The sequence below is a fragment of the Papio anubis genome, chromosome 7 (genome assembly GCF_008728515.1).
Source record: "Papio anubis isolate 15944 chromosome 7, Panubis1.0, whole genome shotgun sequence".
NCBI lineage: Eukaryota > Metazoa > Chordata > Mammalia > Primates > Cercopithecidae > Papio > Papio anubis.
The window spans coordinates 131,723,249-131,746,314 of NC_044982.1; the positions used below are offsets into that span (position 1 = coordinate 131,723,249).

The 23,066-nt window shown below is 35.0% G+C and overlaps 1 protein-coding gene across 21 annotated transcripts in view; it reads right to left on the minus strand.

The window, feature by feature from the left end:
* The window catches only part of LOC116268611 (zinc finger protein 280D-like), a 244,960-nt gene that overhangs the window by 59,930 nt on the left and 161,964 nt on the right, over positions 1-23,066 (minus strand). For 7 of the 21 annotated variants that reach the window (XM_031669286.1, XM_031669279.1, XM_031669278.1 and 4 more), the window contains 3 exons: positions 4,645-4,688; positions 4,464-4,532; positions 1,473-1,619 (listed from right to left, as the gene is read on the minus strand). In XM_031669286.1, the coding sequence (XP_031525146.1) occupies positions 1,473-1,619; positions 4,464-4,491 (175 nt within the window). In that variant the 5' untranslated portion in view covers positions 4,492-4,532; positions 4,645-4,688. Of the gene's footprint in view, positions 1-1,472; positions 1,620-4,463; positions 4,533-4,644; positions 4,689-4,958; positions 5,064-17,288; positions 17,433-23,066 lie in introns of those variants that run through there. The other 14 variants (XM_031669270.1, XM_031669272.1, XM_031669276.1 and 11 more) reach the window with 6 other exon arrangements.

The window sequence follows — 23,066 nt, forward strand, 5'->3', positions numbered from 1 at the left end:
ATGTTCCACTATTACCAACAATGCCATCATGCGTAATACATTTTATAATCCAAGTGGCACTCCACTTAGCATTCCATGAGAGATGACCAACGTGCCACAGGAAATGGTACTGAAAATCCGATTGGTGTAATTACTCTAATAAAACTGAATAAAGGTGCCAATCCGAGTTTATAGGTAAGTGAAGCAAGAACTAGGCTTTCAGAAAATTTTAGTCTCTTAATCACACTTTGAAGCACTACCATGGTTAGTAAACACACACACACTAGTAAACTGGGTACATAACATTCTTTGGTAAATTCTCCTGGCTTCAAACAAACAAGTAAATGAAATGCAAAAGGATCTATTTTCTCTTTCTCCCTGAAATTTGTACATTATTTCTCTGCACTGTCATACATTTTTGAGTGGACATTTTAACAAATGTCACAGTATCTGCACATTAATATTATAACAATGTCAAGACCAATTCTCTAATTCAAAGCTAATAAGCCACAAAGGTACCAAGTTGTTCTGCCCAAAAGCCTTAAGGATTTAAATGTGCTAAACGCTACATCATCCAAGTAGAGTGGCTGAGGACAGCGCCGTTATCTTTCATGAATATAAAAAGGAGTTACTGGAAGATGGATACGGTCAGAAGCTGCAGCTTCTATTGGTACACAGGCCAGAGACTGTGCAATCATTCATCACCTATACATTTTGTGGCCATGTATAGATGACACTGCAGTGAGGACTGGATGTGAGAAGTCCCATTTGAGACCAACAAAAACTCACTTAGTATATTCTGAAATTTTAAGCAAAGCATTCCAAATATTTTATTTTATTTTCTCTGGGTTTGAAAAAAATAAAAAAGAATAAACAGATAAATACGTTACTTAAGGCCAGGTGCAGTGACTCACACCTACAATCTTAGCACTCTGGAAGGATGAGGCAGGTGGATTACTTGAGCTCAGGAGTTCGAGAGCAGCCTGGGCAGCATGGTGAGACCCTATCTCTACAAAAAATACAAAAATTAGCCAGGCATGGTAACACACGCCTGTAGTCCCAGCTACTCGGGAAGCTGAAGTGGGAGGATCGCTTGAGCCAAGGAGGTTGAGGCTACAGTGAGCCGTGATTGTGCCACTGCACTCCAGTCTAGTGATAGAGTTAGACCCTGTCTCAAATAAATAAATAAATTAATTAATTAACTCCATTAAAAATTACGATTTCTAATCTCAGAAGACCTCCAGGGTCACCAGCTAATCTCAGTCCATTTCTCTTTTCTGACATCTGATATTTAACACTCTTACCTCCTTCCTCAAGTCCCCAAACACATCGCCATCCTGATTCTCAAGTTCTTACTGGCCTCCCACCCAATCTCTCATACCTAACTCTTTACAGTGGAACATGAACACCAAGTACCTATTAAACAGTTCACAAGTTTTTCTATTAGAAGTAATACCTTATAAAGTTTGGTTTCACTAAAAGTAAATGCTTACTTGAAATTGCTGGTTTTGAACTTGATATCTCTCCAACAAAGATTGGCTCATCATCATCGTCATCCTCAACTTCTTTTACTTTCTTCTGCCATGGTTCCAGCTCCTCTTCTTCACATTCCATAAACAGTTCTGCCATTTTTGAATTACCTAATTTTCAAAAGGAGAGAAGTAAACCTCATTTTTGAAAATAAAAATAAAAACATTTTTGTAATACATAGCATTAAATTTAAGATGTACTTTAATAACCCTAATAGGAATTTCTGAATTGATATTTGTAGTCAGTATGTGGTAACAACAGTGAGAAGTGCAGAGCTTACTCTCTAAAATGTTAAATAGTAAAATTTAGATAAACAGATCATTGATGACAGTAGTTATTTACAGTAGACAGAAAATCTGGAATAGTCAAATTCAGTGAAAGTGAGTTTTAGTCATATACATAGAATATGATTATCTCTACAAAAAGGATTATACCCACTGTCTTTTTAAAAATGTATTCACAAAAGGCAGATAAACTAAGGTTAAGAGGCAACAGGTGGGAGATAAACGGGATAAACTAAAGCAGATTCAAGAATGCCAGGCAGGATGGGAGAGGTGGCTCACACCTGTAATCCCAGCACTTTGGGAAGCCAAGGCAGACAGATTGCTTGAGGTCAGGAGTTCGAGACCAGCCTGGCCAACATGGTGAAACCTCCATCTCTACTAAAGACAGAAAAATTAGCCAGGCATAGTGGCCCGAGTCTGTAATTCCAGCTACTTGGGAGGCTGAGTCAGGAGAATCGCTTGAACCTAGGAGGTGGAGGTTGCAGTGAGCTGAGATCATGCCACTGCATTCCAGCCAGGGTGACAGAGTGAGAGTATGTCTTTAAAAAAATAAATAATAACAATAATAATAATAATAATAATAATGCCAGGCACAGAACCCAGCAGGGAAGAGACGCTAGAATAGAATATGGAAAACGAATTAGGCTTATTCAATTAAGGGCAAAGTAGATATTTCTCACAGGAAGAAAGTCACAAATCATTTTCTAGTCTAATGTTATAGTGTAGTCCACCTACCAAAAAAAAAGGCCTTCCCATTTTCCTAAATGCCATCAATATCATGAACCTTTTTTTCTCTAAACTGTACTATTTGACTAATTATACAGAGTTCTTCAAATCTAATAATTAAAAATACTAATTTTCATTGGCAAGTCATAACTTAGCATTTGTGTTTTTTAAATACTTGAAACACCAGCCTTATTGTGTGTTTCAGAGCTATTATTTACACCACTTCTTCTACCTAGAATATCCTTCCTTCTCAGCTCTAGTCTATATCACTCCAGTCTGCAGCAAACACAGCAGAGACTTGATATCAAATTGAGTAATTCAAATCTGTATTCCACTGTTTATAATCATATGACTCTAGAGAAGTTACTTGAACCTATTTTCCTCATCTATAATAGAAGTATGATATCTACCTAATAGAAGTATCACATAGATTCAAGAAAATGCCACATAAAGCACCTAACATCAAGTGAATATTCAACAAAATATTAATTCCCTGGCCCTCCTAACTCTTGGTTCAATTATAATTCCCCTTATAAACCATTAGATTTTACTTTTCTTCAAAATCTGAACTACATTGATAATCAATATCATGCAGTTCAAGATTTAACATATATGATCTCAAACTGCTATTTTTTCATGTGTGTTAATTTTATATGTTCAAGGTCATATAGGAATACATTCCCCCCTACACATTAGAGGGGCAGTAGGCACATAGCATATAACAATATATGGACTAGGCAAAGTCAGAAAATGCATAATTTTAAATAATTAGGGACACTCGTTGTATAGTAATAACAAAAGTATCATTTACATCCAGTTGTTACATGTATAGGCTGAACTGCGTTTTCTCAAAATTCATATGTTTAAGTGCTAACCCTCACCACCATAGAATGTGACTGTATTTGGAGACTGGGTCTGCAGAAGTAATTAAATTAAAATAAGGTTAGTAGGGTGGGCCCTAATCTAGTATGACTGGTGTCCTTAATAGAAGAGGAGATTAGGACACAGACACAAGCAGGAAAGGAGATCACAAGAAGGTATAAGAAGAAGATGGAGGATGCACACAGTGGCTCACACCTATAATCACAACACTTTGGGAGGCAACACTTTGGGAGGCCGAGGCAGGCGGATCACCTGAGGTCAGGAGTTCAATACCAGCATGGCCAACACGGTAAAACCCAGTCTCTACTAAAAATACAAAAAAACTTAGCCAGGATTGGTGGCGAGCACCTGTAGTCCCAGCTACTCAGGAGGCTAAGGCAGGAGAATCACTTGAGCCCAGGAGGAGGAGATTGCAATAAGTCGAGATCGAGCCACTGTACTCCAGCCTGGGTGACAGAGTGAGAATCCGTCATTAAAAAAAAAAAAAAAAAGGAGAAGACGGCCATCTACAAGTCAAGAAGAGAGGCCTCAAACCCCTCCCATATGGCCCTCAGAAGAAATCAGTCCTACCAACACCTTAATCTTGGACTTCTAGACTCAAGAATTATGAGAAAAATTTCCACTGTGTAAGCCACCCAGTCTGCGGTACTTTGTTATGGCAGTCCTAGCAAACTCATATAGTATACAAAGGTCTTCCTTGTTCTTTTTAACAGGGCACTGCCATTGTTAATATACCCAGGATATATTTTTGAGAAAAAAATATTTTAAGGCATAATAGCTTTATAACTTTTTTAGAAACAATTTACTTTTTCTCTATGTACAGAAGAAACATGTAAGATTATATGTACCAAATTGGTAAAAGTAGTTTCTTCTGATAATGGGGGAAAACACCTCTATTTTACTCACTTTTTTATTTATATTATTTGTTTTTATGTGAACATTTGTTACTTTAACAATTTTAAGCATTTTTTTTTAAATGTCTCCCAACTTTCATCCTTTCTCCTGAAGTAAAGTGATACGAAAGTCACATATACTAGTATTAGTCGTGGCAGCAACACTTACTTTTTGGTTGAAAAGGGTTGTCGCCCATCAAGCTGCAGAGATGACTTTCTGTAAATTGTCACCTAAGTACTGACACATGACATCAGTCAATTTTATGAGTCACTTTAAGTAACACCAAATATTGAAACATGAAACTTGGGATTCACAAATTATTGGATGTAACTTTAATCTCTAAACTCACCATGTGACTCCAGACAAGGCAGCAAGTTATTTCTGTTTTCCTTCCTATAAAATAAAGATACCAACTATTAGTGTGGACTTCATTAAATTAGACATATACATATTTAATCTTTTCTCCTATACAGAGATCAATTATGTTTGATATATTTGATATACACATATAGCTCATTTTACATAACTGGTTCATTCCTGAATAAACCCAAATTTAATAAAAACATGATTATTATACTCAGCACTTAATACTTGAAGAAATGTCATGATTCATAAATTACAAATAATTTTTTAAAGTATTATTTAGTAAAAATGAGTAATCACCTTACAATGTATTGTTATTGGAAATCGAACTTTTCAAATGCTGAGTGACATTAACCTTTAACTGTTTATCTTTTCTTTGTATTTCAGAAATACATGTAATTATTTCTGTAAGAAAACACAATTTTAAATAAATTTTAGTTTATATCTTTCTGGTTTTTTATCAACTGAATGGGAACAGAAAATTCACTGGAAATATTTCATCATAGATTAATTCATTCAAAAAATAACTACTCAAGGCCTTCTGTATGCAAGGTAATGTGCTAAGGTCAGGGGAAAACAAAAATGAGTAAGTCACATTCCTAGACTTCAGAAGTTTACAATCTAGTATGTCAATAATTTATTTGGCTTTAAAAATGCTGTTAGAATACACATTTTTTTGGGAAAAAAAAACTATTTGAATTGCTTTATTCAAACTGAGAATCTGTTTTTTGAATTTCCATGCACACGCAATAGCATAAATTTTACAAAATAAACAAGCTTTTATAAAACTGAGTTATAAAGCAAAAAATGTCAAAAATTAAACAATGGAAATCTAAAACACTGGAATACACAACTAATTCAACCTTCACTTTCCTCTTTATCCTTAGGCTGACAAAAGCAAGCTTTCCTACTTTTCAAATTCCAAATTATGTGCACTGAAATAGCACAAAGGAAAAAATTATTACTTTAATTCCAGAAGTTATTAATTCAGTTATTCAGAGTTACTATCACAAGAGACTCTAGTGAATCTTGTGTTTAACTTAATATCCCCTACTTCTAAAGTTGTACTATTAAAAATCTCTTTAACTCAATTTTTGAATAGCTGTAGTTTGTCCCACTAGCAACAGTATAATGCTTATTTCAGATAAAGACATGATAATTCTTGCTTCACATTAAGGACTTACCAATACCAGGAACACAGAATATTTTTAAGATTCACAATTACATATCCTATGGACTCATATATAATGTTTTTAAGTGACCACATAAGTATCTACTGGCTTCAGAATTTTGTTGGTAAAGCACAGAATTCTATGAAACATTAAATCTGCTGCCAGAGAAGTGGTATATCCAACAAAGATATGCAACGGGGACGTCAAAGGCATCAGCTCAGAGTTGGCTCTTTAAGATAGCCAGAAAAGGTCGGGCGTGGCAGCTCACGCCTGTAATCCCAACACTTTGGGAGGACAAGGCAGGCACATCACCTGAGGCAGGAGTTCGAGACCAGCCTGGCCAACACAGAGTCAAACCCCGTCTCTATGAAAAAATACAAAAATTAGCTGGGTGTGGTGGCACATGCCTGTAGTCCCAGCTACTTGGGAAGCTGAGGCAGGAGAATCGCTTGAACCCAGGAGGCAGAGGTTGCAGTGAGCTGAGACTGCACCACTGTACTCCAGCCTGATAGAGAGAGCAAGACTATGACTCTCAAAAAAATAAAATAAAATAGCCAGGAAAAAAAAAAAAAGGCGGGGACTCTCAAGTTCAACTACTAACTCAGGTACAGATTACATGCCCATATTTAATATACTGTTTGTATGGGGGAAAAATGAATTCCAAGTAACCGACTTAAAATAAAATCCATTCATTTATGGATACTGCCCACATAAATAATTATAATTCCTATTTTATAAATTTTTGGTTTCAGTTTTTAACTAAAATTAAACGATATCTTTTTCTATAAAAAATTAGAAATCAATGGTAATGTGGGTCTAAGTATTTTCACTATCTGAAATTTTCACTTTCATCCATTGATAGATATCACCTGATGTAATGTTGCTGTATTAAATAATATTAATACTGTATGTGATCTAGTACAGAGCACATACTACGAACACAGGTGTGCTATATACTAGACATAGTCCTCTTTACTCTCTGATAAGAAAAAAATTAAGTAATTTCACAAACTACAACTACAGTGTATGCACATTTGAAAAAAGAATACCACACTAGAAATCAGGAGAACCAAGTCATAGTACCAGCATGGCCACAACTTTCTGCCAAGTCATCTTCAATTCTAGCTCTCAGGCTATACTATAGTTCAACTGAAAAGATTCTGGCTTAATTCAGCTCAAAATCTATTGTATACCTTAAACATTCAGTAACCATGAAGAGTAAAACATGGTGAAGAATGAATGCCAAATTCAAATTCTGACTCAATCACTTACTACCCATATGATGTTGGACAAGTTAGTTAACCTAGTGCCTTGTTTACTGCTTTTTATATATACATTTACCATTTACATATACATATAAAATAAAAATAGACTTATGTCATTGGATTATAATGAAGATTAAATGAGATAATATATATAAAACACATCTCTGCCTGGCACATAGAAACCACTTAATAATGTTTAACTATTTTTAACTCTGGGATAAATCCCATTTTAAAGAACTCTAGGCCGGGCACGGTGGCTCACGCCTATAATTCCAGCACTTTGGGAGGCCGAGGCAGGAGGATCACTTGAGGTCAGGAGTTCAAGAACAGCCTGGCCAACATGGTGAAACCCGGTCTCTACTAAAAATTAAAACATTAGCCGGGCATGTTGGAGTGTGCCTGTAATCCAAGCTACTCGGGAGGCTGAAGCAGAAGAATGGCTTTAACCAGGAGGCAGAGGTTGCAGCAGTGAGCTGAGACTGCACCACTGCACTCCAGTCTGGGCGACAGAGCAAGACTCAGTCTCAAAAAAAAAAAAAAAAAAAGAACTATTCCCAATTCTATTATACTGGAATTTATGTGCTATCAGCTAAGCATTTCTTAAACTAATTAAAATATACAAAAAAAGCATTTCTAAACTAATTAAAATATACACCAAAAAAAATTTTACCCTCATATAAACATAACACACTGTTAAATTATATACTACTAATCTAATAGAATAAGTATCCCATTCAAAAGTACCAATATATAAAAATTAACATTTAGATAAGGTATCTTTATGCCATTTCTATTAAGAAAAAGCATTGAGGCTGGGCATAGTGGCTCATGCCTATAATCTCAGCACTTTGGGAGGCCGAGGTGGGAGGATGGCTTGAGTTCAGGAGTTCAAGACCAGCCTGGGTAACATGGCAAAACCCTATCTCCACAAAAAATACACGAAAATTACCGGGAGTGGTGGCACATGCCCATGGTCCCAGCTACAAGAGGTCAAGGCAGCAGTAGGCCGAGATTGGGCCACTGCACTCCAGCCTGGGTGACAGAGTGAGACCCTCACTCCAAAAAAAAAGAAAGAAAAGGTAAGAAAAAGCACTCATTCTACATGTATCTTAGTATTTTATTTTCTAAAAAAAATAAATAAATAAATAGCTAGTAATTAAAACACAAAAGAGATTATGAGGAACATGGTGAATGGTTAGCTTTTTTTTCTGAGATGGAGTCTTGCTCTGTTGATCAGGCTGGAGTGCAGTGGCACCATCTCAGCTCACTGCAACCTCAGCCTCCCAGGTTCAAGTGATTCTCCTGCCTCAGCCTCCCGAGTAGCTGGGACTGTAGGCGTGCACCACCACGCCCGAATAATTTTGTATTTTTGGTACATTCAGGGTTTCACCATGTTGGCCAGGCTGGTCTCACACTCCTGAACTCAAGTGATCTGCCCGCCTTGGCCTCCAAAAGTGCTGGCATTACAGGTGTGAGCCACCATGCCCGGCGGAATGGTTAACTTCTACATCTTCCCCAATCCCATAAATTCAAGATATATAATCAATGAAATAATCCAAAAAATCACATTATAAAGTTAATCTTTCTTTTTGTCTCCCCATCGTAAAAATGTTTTAATTGGGGATTGTATTACTAACCAAGAAGTTGGCAACACCAAAAAAAACAAGATATGATCAACTTAACAAAAAAACAGGTACAAAAAAGAAAACCATTTCAAATAGCAAAAATTTATATGCAAAATAAGTATTGCACATAAAAATGAACTTCAACTAACTCATAAAGTTAGCTCAAGATAATGTTCTATCTATAAAAAAACTAACAATTTACTTATATACTTAAAATGAGTTTTTCGGTGGAATCATTTAGATGACACTGGCTTATTGGTTCAGTAAAGTTTGATCTTTCATTTTTTACTCTCAGAAATTTTCCAAGAAATCAGGCATTTAAGTCATTCTACTTAAATCAGCTTTTGTTTATATTCTATTTCATTTTATAAGCAATTCTTTAGTCTTTCTGTCACCAATGGCATACTGAAATGGAGGACTATCATTTTTGAATTCTAATCTCAAATGAATAGAACTTAAAGGATACAAAGTGAATTCTTAACTATGAATACCAATCTAGTATTTCAAACCCTGATTTTGTGATCCCTCAAGCACTTCCAACTATCTCAAGAAAGTATTTGAAAATTAATTTTTATTTAATGTTCATCACCTTACAATCATATGAAATCTTTTGAGTAAAAACAGCAATTTTTAAAACTACTGTTGTATATTCCCTTACTATCCATTGCCTGTTGATTCCATTATGGAAAATTGGAAATTACTGTAACAGGATTAGAAAAGCAGTGAATGATGATATCTACTTTGGCACTATCTGTGTGATAGAAAATGTAAATCATAAGCAATAATAATATAATTAAAAGAGAGACCTATGATTAAAATGATTTTATAAAATTTAGGGATTTAGCTATGAAATTTTATAAAGAAATTAACTTTTATATTTTTTATTTACAACCTTTAAGCAGATGAAATTTAAATCAATACTTTATTTTGTGCCTCAAGCATTTCTTACAAATGTTTTAGTGTTAGAAAACTAAGTATCTTTTTCAGAATCAGTCCAGTTGTTACTGTTAAAAACCAGTCTTATTCTTGAAAAGGGCACATTCGAACCACACAAACTTCATTATTAAAAACACCTGATCAGCAGTTAAAACACTAGAGACAAAACACTGGATGATTATAGAATCTTAAGAGACTTCAGAAGATAAATCTTACTCAGTTTCTGAAAGATTCTAATTTTTATGAAGAATGTTGTCTCCTGATAATAAGCACTCTAAGGAAGAAAAGATCTTTAAAAAGGGAATATATGGATACACCATAGTTTTTATTTTTAAAACAAACCAAAAATATCAAATGTTATTTTTAAAAGATTACATATTTGAGAATCTTAACAATGAACAGGCAAAGAGAAGGGAAAAGGTTGGAATTCAGTCTTGAAAAAAGTGGCCTTCAAGGCGATCAGGACTAGAACAGGGAAAATTCAGGTCCTGGAAGAGGCTGCTCTTTCCAAGAAAAAAAAACATAGAGCAATGAGGCCAGCTTTCCCTGCCCATCTCCTCACTTACACAAAAAACTTCGTTCTCTGAAGGTAACTTATCAAATAATTAGCACTTTAATTCTCTGAAATTAAGATAAATCCAGATGGATTCCTTAAAGCCAAAACAATTCTCCAAGTTAGTGAGCTCAATCAGACTTTGAAAGGACAATAAAATACTTAATAATATTAACGATTAAGAATTTAAAAAATAATATCCTTAATTGTTTTCTTTCTAATGCAAGGTGCAAATCGCAACACTTTTTTCATAGGATATGAAAAGGACCCTATCTCAAAAAGCTACCTATTAGGGGGATTATGATGAATACATAAATATCTTATAAAAGAGGATATGGTTGCTATAATTACAAAAACTAAAAGTGGTACAGCAGAGGTTCTTGATAAGGTTTGGGGCACCACAGAAATATAAAAGTTAGCAAAATTTTGTGAATACTCAATTTCTGGAAAGATAAGACAGTGCATCAAATTCTCATAACAGCCTATGAACCAAAAAGTTAAGAGTTTCTAGGTTAGGAGTTTGAATAAAAGCAATCACACTAGCCAGGGGTTAGGAAATACCCTATCATGGAAGAAACATATACATTAATCCTTAAAGCAAAAATATTTTCATTAGCACTGTTTTTAAAAAAATAAAACATGTTTACTGAAAATGGTTCAAACATACAGAAGTATATAGAGTACAAAGTAAGAATCTATTCCCTCTCCTGCCCTATTATTCCCAATCCCACTCAGTAGTTTGGTGTGTGTGTGATGCAACAGATAGTAGTGATTGAAGACCGAGTTGTGGTTAAGGGGTAAAAAGGGTATTCTAATGCCTTGAATGACTTAACTAAGGGCAGTATTTACAGCAATAATTTGAAAAAAGCCTATCCTGTGTGCAGATTAAATTTATACATGAGTAGAGAGTGTAATACATATAAACAAGCAGAATGAGGCTTTACCCAGTCTGTCCCTGGATCGAAAAACAAATGAAGGAATATGTTAAATAAATAAATAAATGGAATGAAGTTTTAAAAGATCTCAATAAGAGAACGAATGGTAGTAACAGTTTTGTATTTGCCCCCCTCCAAAAAAATGAACAAAAATACAAATTGAAGATGTACTGTTGAAGATGTACCAGAAGATCTATAAGATGGAAGGTCATTTATTCCAAAAGTATACAATTGGCCCTCCCTATCCATGGTTCCACATCCACAGATTCAACCAACCACGGACTGAAATATTCAGAAACAAAACCAATAAACAGTAACAACAGAATAAAAAATGCAAATTTAAAAACATATAACAACAATTTACATAGCATTTACTTTGTATTAGGTATCATAAGTAATCTAGAGATGATTTAAAGTATATGAGAGCGTGTGTATAGGTTATATCCAAGTACTACACCATGTTATATAAGGGACTTGAGCATCCTCAGATTCTGCTATCCACTGGGGTCCTGGAACCAATCTCTCATGAATACTAAGGGACAGCTGTACTGATTGAACATGTACTGTGTGTCGGGTAGGAATACAACAATGAACAAAAATTAATACATAGTTATTGCATTCATGAAACCTGTAGTCTAGAGATAGGGACAAACACTCATACAAAGGGATGTAAAATGACAATGGTAAGTGCTATGAAGGTTATGAATCTGGAATTATAGCCAGTATAATCAAAATTGGTTTTGCTAAAAAAAAAAAAAAAAAAAAAAAAGTGATGATTAAGCTGTTATTTGAAGAAAGGGTTGGAGTTAACTAGGCAAACAGGAGAAGGAAGGGAGGATTCCATGAAGAAGGAACTGCATGTGCAAAAAACCTATGGCAAAAGGCAGGCCAGTAAATATGAAAAGCTGCAAAGAAATCACTGTGACAAAAAGAAAAAAAAAAGCAAGGAGTTACATGGGAAGAGATAAGACAACAGAGATAGACAAGAGTTAAGAGTTAAACAATGAAGCACCTATGGACTGTGTTAAGAAATTCTGTCCTTATCCTAAGAACAATGAAAAACCATTGAGGGATTTTAAGTGGGGACTGATATCAGATTTGTGACACAGTGTCAAAATAACAGAATTTGAGTATTAAATCAGAGAGAAGGTCATTTTACCCTATTCTATACTAATCAACACCCCCACTTGAAATACTACATATTGGTTATGATTCTTTCAACTATAAGTAACAAAAACCCAACTCAAACTGGCTTATGCAAAAGGATATTTATTGGCTCATTTGTAAAAATAACTAGACATAATTCAAACAATATCATGTGAATCTGGTTTCTTTCTCCATTCCTGGGCTTCGCTTCCTCTGTATTGATTCTATCCTCATAATCTCCATTGAGGATGACTGTAACAGCTCCAGTCTAACACTCTTCAAAACTGAAATCCAGGACAATGACAAGAGACCCAGCTATTACTGGAGTTGGTTTGCTTGGCTAAAATTACATGCCCTTCACTAAGCCAATCACTAAGGGAATGCTACGGCATTGTGATAGGTTTGGGCTTACATCACATGCTCTCCCTGGTACCAGAGGGAGAGTCTTAATCAAAAAGCACAAGAATAAAGATTGGAGGAAAGAATGGTTTTCCAAAGGAAAACCAAGTAAGGGTAAATAGATGCTGGGTGGCAAAAATAACAGATGTCCACTACAAGGAATTCAGAACTAGAGCTTTGTCTAGGTCAAGTTGAAAGGACTAAAGTCCTAAAAAACATGAGACTATAGGGTGGGAGAAGTAAAAGCTATTTACGGAAATTTTAAAGTTTGTCATGAGAAAGAAGGAAAGAAGGTGACTTGATCTTTGTGTGGCTCAAGTAACAATAACAACAATAGTAATATTTACTTGTTTTGAGCAAACTAGAGAATTGCTAGTATTGAGCTTTAACATTACTTCATTCCTTACATTCTACTATGTTACCATCATTATAAATTATACAATATAATGATAAATATATAATTATAAAATAATTGTAATTAGTACACAATTATTAACATTAGCTAACATTAAATGTATATATTATTTCATCTAATCCTCAAAAACTCCTATGAGGTAGACACTATCATCATCCCCTGTTTACAGCTGTGGAAATTTAGTTACACAGGGTAAGTACCTTGTCCAAAGTAACAAAACTTAGTAAAGGAGCAAGGATTCAAACCCAGGCACTTCTAAGGCCAAATATTTCAGATATGACACTATTTGCCTCCACCAGGAATACTGGAATATTTGGAATACCAAATTACAGGCAGGCAAACTTCATCTCAATACAAGAACAAAACAATTAGCAGTTAAAATATCAAAAACTAAGACGAACTCTAGGTGAGAAAGCTCACCAAAGAAAAATATGAAAAATTTAAGCATTATGTGATTGAAAATGTTCACTTTCAAGATCCCTTCAAGAACCCTTTCAACCCTAACACCGAAAATATTTCCATCTAGTAGAGGTATGTAAATTTCTGCCTAGACTGAAAGATATGGAAGATTTTTAATTATTTCACTAAAAAAATTATTCTAATTAGACATGTTGAATTATGAAACTTCATTTTTGAATTGGCAATAAAATATTTGGTAATCAACCTGCTACATCCAAATATTTTCTAGGACCTTGCAAGTACAATATAATGAATGAAGCAGTTAGGTTGAAGCTCAACACTGAGAATAAAAGTCTTGAGTTTATTCAAAACAAGTAAATTCTTTAAAAAAAGTAACATCCAATAATCTTAAATTAATTTCATTTTAATAAAGATGTTTGATGGCTTAAATCAAAACTCTCAATGAAATCACCTGCTTCACAGACACCGATTCAGATCAAACATCTCAAATATTATAGCATCATGATAACTCAACCTTTTAGAATTTTAACATTTTTGTAAACGCAAAGTTCTTTTAATATAATATTAATACATAGAAAGGCTATGCTTCAACAGACTACTTAAATCTACAAACGAATCTAAATCAGTATGGTTATTAAAAGCTTTGCTATGAACGAAAACTTTTTCACACAGGGTACAGGGAATCTCTTCATCACTTCCTCTTCACCCAACTATAACCTCCTGCAAACCTGATCCAGGTTGCAAACCACCTGCTCTAGTTACTGCTACCCACTTTGTCAGTCAAAACTGAGCTGAGCACAGCAGGGCAGCTATAGCATTATCTACTCTACAGTACTTTACTAAAAGCAAGTATCCACCTGAAGATCCCAAAAACCCTCCCAATAGCCAAATCAAATTACCTTTTCTTCATTTGCATTTTCCTTGTTTATCTCACAGCTATTTTAACCCCATTTCTTGAAATATCATGCTCAGTAATTTTCTATACACCAACAGTCCTGTGTACTCACCTACTCCTTTTTAACTCTTTACAGATTCTCCAGATTACTTCCACCTTAAATAATGTAAAAACAGGTTTTCCACAAAGTTTAGACCTCAGTCCTACATAAACTGTTCCCCCCACAGCAGATCTAATAAATTCCAGTCTCAGCTATCAATTCTCAACAGCAGCCTATATGATCAGAAAATAATCACCTCTGCTATAGTTTCAATGTTTGTCTCTCAAACCTCATGTTGAAATTTGATATCCAATGTTGCAGGTAGGGTAATGAGACGTGTTTGGATGGAAGAGACAAATCCCTCATGAATGGCTTGGTGCTGTCCTCACGGTAATGAGTGAGTTCTCAGTCTATTAGTTCCCACAAGAAATGGTTGTTTAAAAAAAAAAAAAGCCTAAGAGACCTTCCTCCTCTCTTTCTCTCACTTCTTCTCTCTCACCTTATAAATTGCTACCCACACAGCTTCCCCTTTGTTTTTCCACGAATGGATGCAGCCTGAGGCCCTCACCAGAAGCCAAGCAGATGCTGGTACCACGCTACTTGTACAGCTTGCAGAACCATGAGCCAAATAAACCTTTTTTCTTTATAAAATGCCCAACCTCAGGGATTTATTTATTTATAAGAACACAGACGGAGAAAGACAACCTGACATCTCATCTAAGTCACAGTCCTTCCTCTTTTACTACTGAAAACTGCTATCTAGATATTTAAAAATAATAAAAACACCTCAAATTCAGTACATGCACACCTTGGAGATATTGAGGGCTCTGTCCCAGACCACCACCACCACCACAATAAAGTGAATATTGCAATAAAGCAAGTCACATGCATTGTTTGGTTTCTCAGTGAATATAAAAGTTAGGTTTACAACTATAGTATAGTCTAAATGTGCAATAGCATTGTCTCTAAAAAACAACATATATACCTTAATAAAAACTACTTTATTACTAAAAAAAAGATAAAGCTCATTTGAGCCTTCAGTGAGTCATAATCTTTCTGCGCTAGAGGAAGGTCCTGCCTCCATGTTGATGGCTGCTGACTAATCAGGGTACCGCTTGGCTGAAGGTTGGGGTAGCTGTGGCAATATCTTAAAATAGAAATTATTTCTACAGCATTATTCATAAAAGCCAAAAAAAGCAGAAACAACCCAAATGTTCAACTAGTAAATAAAATGTGGTATATCAATACAATGTAGCATTATTTAGCAATTTTTTAAAATGAAGCACTGATACATGCTACAACATGAAGCCTTGAAAGTAAAAGAAGTCAGTCACACATTGTTTGATTCTATTTATATCTAATATCCAGAATAATGGGTAACAGGTTTCCTTTTGAGGAGTTGAAAATATTATGGAATTAGATAGTGTTGACAGTTGTACAACACTATCAATGTACTAAATGCCACTGAACTGTACATTTTTAAATGGTGAAATTATGTTATATGAGTCTTACCTTAAATTATAAAAGTTAGTTTTACTTTTGCATTTCCCTTTTTCTACTAATGAAACTGCCATCCTTCCGATCTTGAATCCCTGGAGGTTTTTTTTCAATGTCTCCCTCTTTTAATTATATCTAGTCAATTCCCCAGTCCTATAGACTTCCTTCAAAATATTTCCCACACCACCCTTGCCTCTCCATCCAATCAATACTTGGCCAGGCCCATAGAACCTCACACCTAAAGTGAAACAGATTTACTTTATAAGATTCACTTTATGCAGTTGCTCCTTAGCTTATGATGGGGTAATGTCCTGATTAAACCCATCGTAAGTTGAAAATATCGTAAGTTGAAAATGCATTCAATACACCTAAAATACCGAACATCACAGCTTAGTCTAACTTACCTTAAACGTGCTCAGAACCCTTACATTAGCCTGCGGTTGGGCAAAATCATCTGACAACATAGTATACCGTATGTTATCAGTTGTTTACCCTCATGATCATGTGAGTGACTGGTAGCTGCAGCTTGCTGTTGCTGCCTAGTATCACAATATGGTATCATACCACATATCACTGGCCCAGAAAAAGATCAAAATTCAAAACTTGAAGTACAGTTTCTACTAAACGTATACCACTGTCACACCATCATAAAGTCAAAAAACCTTAAGTTGAACCATCTTAAGGTGGGGACTATCTGTACTTGGTCTCTCCGCATCCAGATTTTTGCTTTCATCTCTTCAATAAAGAGCCCCCAAATTAACAATTTACTAAAATAATGCTTTCATTCTGTCATTTACCAATTCCAAATTCTTTAATAACTTCCCATCAACCTATACAGAGCTGGGTTAGGTTATCCTACTGCTAAAAGCTTCTAGGTGCAGAATAGGTCAAATGCTTTAGAAGCCAGCACTTCTAACAGTTGTTGTCACTGCCAGCCTGTAAGGCTAGCCTGCACTGTCTAGCCCAAATAGAAGAGAACATGTAATTCTGAGATAACAAGGCTGAGGGTGAAGTGAGGGAAAACCAAGGCACCATATCTTATAAAATGAATACACGGTATCTGGCACCCAGTATTATTCCAATGAATAAAATGAACTTTTTCTAAGACTTGATTTCTTCATCTGTAAAGGATGGATGATGATAACACCACCTTTTCCAAAGAAGTATTTGTTCTGATGATGGAATATGGTAAATGTGAGCATACCTTATAATCTTTTAAACACTACAAAAAAAGAAATCAAAGAATAGAAAGACATCTCTTGCGTATAACTTCTCAAATGAACAGACACTACAATGTAGTGTCACCAAAGTAGTGCCAGTTTTCTTATTTACCTTTTTCTATTCAATAAAGTTGTCAGATCTATTTTTTTTCTCATGGAATGTAAGAAAGCTATTTCCGTGTTGCATTTTGGTTATGAGGGCCTTTCTAGCAGCAGTCAGCAATCCTGTATAGCTGAGAGTCAGATAATCTTAAACCTTGAATAGGAAAAGCAGAGCAAGTAAAAAAACAAAGCAAGAGATACAACAGAGATTAGGATTATACCTAAAACCCCCACACCTCTCCCAAGCCCCTCCAGGCTTAGCTTAGACTTGCCAAAGGTAACCCACAAAATAAGGAATGCACAGGAGTGAAGCCTAGAAGCAAGAGGCAAATTAGTTCATAGACTAATCATCTTTGCTTTGGTGACTAGCCCTAGTCAAAATGCGTATCAACTGAACAGCATTCAGTTAATAACGTTAAAAAAAAAAAAAAATCCCAAATCTGACCAAAAAAAGATGTGTGGTTGACTAACCTTTACGGATGGAATCTTTGCCTGGGAGTCCACAAACCCCAAACCTAAGAAATTTTCTTCAATATGCATTCATTTACTTAAAGATGATAATAATGAAAGCATTACATATTTTTACAAAAAATAAGTGTATTTCTCAAAACAAAAAATTTGGAGAAGAGTGGTATTGTTTTACATTTTTGCTACATTTTTGCATACCTCATTAATATGTCTTAATAAAGATAGCTGGATTCTCTTACAACCTTCTGCATTCAACCTGTTGCACTACATTCTTCCATTGAAGTGAAGAAAATACAGCTTCACAAGAAAAGTATGTGGTAAAGGGAGGACCTGGTAGAATCCTTCAAAGTGTCTCAAGCCCAAGACCACATTTAAACAACTACTGTACTAGAGAAACACAAGTCAAAGCCCCTTTTAAAAAAGAAAGCTAAATTACTATACTGGCTGGTCAAAAATGTGTAAGTTACATAACAACCCAAAAAGTAAAGCAGTAATTTTAAACTGTTGGGGAATATTCAGGTGATTTAAAAAAAAAAAAAAAAAAACACTAAGAAAAAGTATTTGTTGAACATTAATTACATGTAAGGCATTGTATTTACAAATACAAAGAAGCAAAGCATACATCATCCCAAAAATCACTGTCTTCATCCTGTTATACAAAACCAGAAAAACAGGAATGTTTGCAAAGAAAATGACTGAAATGAAATACACTTTTGGTGTAATCCATTTAACCAAAAAGTCTAAATACAACACCTGATGTGCCAGGGTTCCAATTAATAATTTTTTATTATGAAAGGTCTCTGAAGGTAAAGCTTGGAAGAAAGGTTTAAAAAAAACAACAACAAGCTGGTAACAACAAAAAAACTTTAGAAAGAAACCTCAAGGAATAACTTTCTAGGTACTGCCTATATTCATTAGAGATGTATTAAAGTACAACAGGCTAAAAAAATCTATTATGGAAGTAGAAGAGGCTGGTAGGTTTAATGTGTGTCTTGGAGAGGGGTGGAACTCTAACTGTCCAAATTAACCATTGAAGTTCAGTGTACTATCAGAGTCCAAAGGAAACTATTTTAGCTTTTTACTTTCTTTCTTCAGCAGTTACTACTTAGAAAGACTGACATTTTATTATTCACATTGTTTCCTAGAGATCTTTAAACAAAGAGGGGAAAATTTACTTACTACTTTTAAATAGATTAAAACTCTTTATATCTTACAATTATTATGTGGGTCTATAACAGAATCCTTTTATCAATCTAAAATACGTTATGGGATGTTAGTGACTTTATTCTTCCTACATCTTGAAATATTTTGCTAACTCCATCATTCTAGGTATTATTTCACCATTGTTCATCAATTAATCCCAACTACGCTAAAAAAATAAGAAAATGGGACTGCCTAAAAGAATAATAGTGAAATAAATCATCACTAATGCATTAGCCTTCATTTTTCTCATTTATTTTCCAGTTTTCTTATAGTTTTGCAAAAATATTGCATCAACTTTCAAAGACATATAGAAAACTGAAGACATTTTTGTAGTCTATGTCAGGGAGGGAAAACAATTCCTCTATCATCTTTGGTTCAGTACCTCATGGCCTGTGAATTAAACTATGAAAAGACAGATTCACAAGAGAAGAAACATATGATTTTTATTAGTATTTACATGCACAGGAGTTCACAAAAAAGAAGTGAAACTCAAACAAGTAGTTAGACGTAGGGGCTTTTATACTATTTTAATTCCCCCAAAAAAGGGAACTTGGAATATCAGGGACAATAAACCATGGGAAAGTGGCTAGAAAAAGATGGGAGAACTAATGGAAGATAACGGTTATTTCAGTTAAGTTTGTTTATACAAACTCATCTCTGCCTTGACTCTCCATCTCAAGGGAAAAGAGTTGCTCTTTCCTCCCTGTTGCAAGAAGGAAATTGGCTGGGCGTGGTGGCTCATGCCTGTAATCCCAGCACTTTGGGAGGCCGAGGTGGGCAGATCACCTGAAGTCAGGAGCTTGGGACCAGCCTGGCCAACATGGCAAAATCTCCTCTACTAAAAATACAAAATTAGCCAGGCATGGTGATGCACGCCTGTAGTTCCAGCTACTCAGGAGGCTGAGGCAGGAGAATCACTTGAACCCGGGAGATGGAGGTTGCAGAGAGCCAAGATCATGCCACTGCACTCCAGCCTGGACAAGAGCAAGACACCGTCTCAAAAAGAAAAAAAAAAAAAAAAGGAAAGAAAAAAGATAGAAATTAATGCTCTGCTACTACTAGGCAAATAAGGGGAGGGCACAGAACTCTTCCTGCATCTATTGATTCTCACTTCCCTTCAACTCAAAATAATCCTTATGCTTGAGTGGCATATTCTGATCCCCTTCATCTGTTTTTAGTTTTCACTGAATACAGTTAAGAACTCAGACTTCATTTTCTGACCAAAATGGGAGAAGAAAATTAACAGAGGAAGGCACTTCACAACTATTAGATGAACCAGAAGATTAACACAAAGATGGATAGCACACTTTAGACTCTTAATGATGGTAGTGAAAATGAGTTTGTAAGGGAAATCTCAGACTGAGTCCTCAGATGAGTTATTCTAGACAAATTCTCTCAAACTTAATCGATGAGAGAACATCGTATTTCTAAAAACAAAAAGGAAATATGGCATTCTCATTCAGCGGGAAGAACTTCATCACACAGTATTTTTACATTAAGAGTATGGATCATGCTGTTCTGCTCAAAGAAAATGTGACAGTCTTTGATCCCTTACAAGTGTGTGCTAAAATTTTACTTAATACAATTTTGTTTTTAAGAGACAGGGTCTCACTCTGTCACCCAGGCTGCAATGCAGTGGCACAATCGCAGCTCACTGCGGCCCAGACCTTCCAGGCTCAAGTGATCCTCCCACCTTAGCCTCCCAAGTATCTGGGACCACAGGCATACGCCACTACACCCAGCTAAGTTTTTATTTTTTGTAGAGACAAGGTCTCCTTATGTTGCCCTGGCTGGTCTTAAACTCCTAGGCTCAAGTAATCCCGCCTTGGCCTCCCAAAGTGCTGGGATTATAGGCGTAAGTCACCACACCCAGCCTTGATACAACGCTTAAGTGCACAAGTATTGAATGCAGGTGTATGCAAAGGTGACTGGAAGGAAACAGAAAATGAAGACATTTTAAAAAATTCATCGGATTGATCATTCTAATTATTTATAAATCTGAAATTGAAAATATCTTGCAATTGTGGAGCAAAGAAGATAGATGTACTGTCTTCAACAAAATTGTGAACTATCAAAGGTTTCAAAAACTCTTCCAGTATCACATTTTGATGATGTACATGTAAAAAGGCAACCCAGAAGGAATGACAAGCAAGAACCTATTAGGGAAGCATTTGAAATTTAGAATCAGTATTCATAAGACAAATAGTTCCAGGGTCATGTATGAAAGGTGCTAAGTACAGACAGTCTCCAACTTAAGATGGTTCAACTTAAAACAATTTTTCAACTCTATCATGGTGTGAAAGTGCATTCATTACTTCAAGTACTCATACAACCATTCTGTTTTTCACTTTCAGTACAGTACTCAATAAATTACACGAGATATTCAACACTTTATTATTATAAGTTTTAAGTTAGATGATGTTGCCCAACTGTAGACTACTGTGAATGTTCTGTGCATATTTGAGGTAGGCTAAACCAAGGTATGATGTTCAGTATGTTAGGTGCATTAAATGCATTTTCAACTCATGATACTTTCAACTAATGATGGGTTTATCAAGGATGTAACCTATCGTAATTCAAGGAGCATCTATAATTAATTCCATTCAGATGATGTTGCCCATTTCAGGTAGAAATACCTTCAAAGGTGAAAAACAGGAAATGAAAATCTGAGCAACAGGTGACAATGAAATATGATAAGCTTGGACAATGTAGATCTACACAGAGATTTGGAAAAGGTATGAGAGCAGAATCAAGATTGATATATAAGAAATGCCAGAAAAATTTCAAAACTCTGTCAGACATATAACTTGTGACAAATTTTTTACAAATTTAGACTTGGCTGAATATCATACAGCATCAAACTCTCCTTGTTGGCACTCTTATGAAGAACAGCATTGAACTTCTATGAATTTTCACAAATGGAAAAGCAAAAGAAGTCAATCGCACAAAATCTGGATTTCGAATATACTTCATGATTCTTATTGTCCTAAGGAAAACTATACCTACCCAGAATTCTCAGCTCAATTCATCTCAACCATCAATGAATTTTAAATCCTTACATAAATTAACCTGAAGTGATCTGTATTACAAAAAGACTACAGGAGTGATACATTCAAAAAGTGGGTCAGAAACAATACTTGGAAGAGAATGACTTGAAGATAGCTTATGACTGGTATTAGTTCAGAGTATACTTTCATTGTATGGGAAAAGCTTCAGTTACAAAACTGTAAGTTACCAAGAAGAAATTCCTCATGCAACTAGGAAAATAACTTGCAGAAACTAGGAAGGGAATGTTGTCTTATCCTCTAACCAGAATGATTTTTGCACATATCTGAAAATGGGAAGAAAGGAAGATGTTCTTTGTATAGATACAAAAACTCAAAAAGGAAAAAAATGGGTGTTATTAAATAAGAATGTTTACATAAAGCGTTCAAATGTGATGTATATTTGTTGTAGGGGTGTCATGTAATTAAATGCATGAAACAGATATTTTGTTTTTTATTTTTCTAAGTATATACAAAGAGAATTGCTATATTTAAATTCTTATTAAAAGCTCCAATAAGTTGTTTTACATTATGATATATTTTTACTCCTACAAATTATACATAACTTAAAATGCAAAAAAGTAACAGTCCCTTTTGACCCAGATGATAATGATAATTGTATACTTTTCCTCCTATACTGAGGGTTAAGAGAATCCTTAAAATTGCTTTGGAGAAATGAATTAAAATTCTAAACATACAATTTTTGATACAAGGCACTAAGTAAATCAAGTCATTATTTAAATCACTATTTAAAGAAATCTGACTGAAAATTCAAACAGTTTTTTAATTCTTCTCTAAAGCAAGAAAAAAACTATTCAGGATTTATATATTTAATTAGTGAATATATCAAAAACATTCCTCATCTTCCAAAACTTGCTTTTGGAATAACAAAATATGTTGTCAATAGAAATTTCCAATTTCCTGTCACCTAAAACTACAGTTGACTTTTCATTTGTGAAAATTGCTATTTCAGTGAGCCAATGCTGATTAATAAAACACTGGAATGAAAAAAGACTGGATTAGTAGCCTAACTGGACAGATGTTCCAGTTGAAGCACTTGCAATCCTTCAACA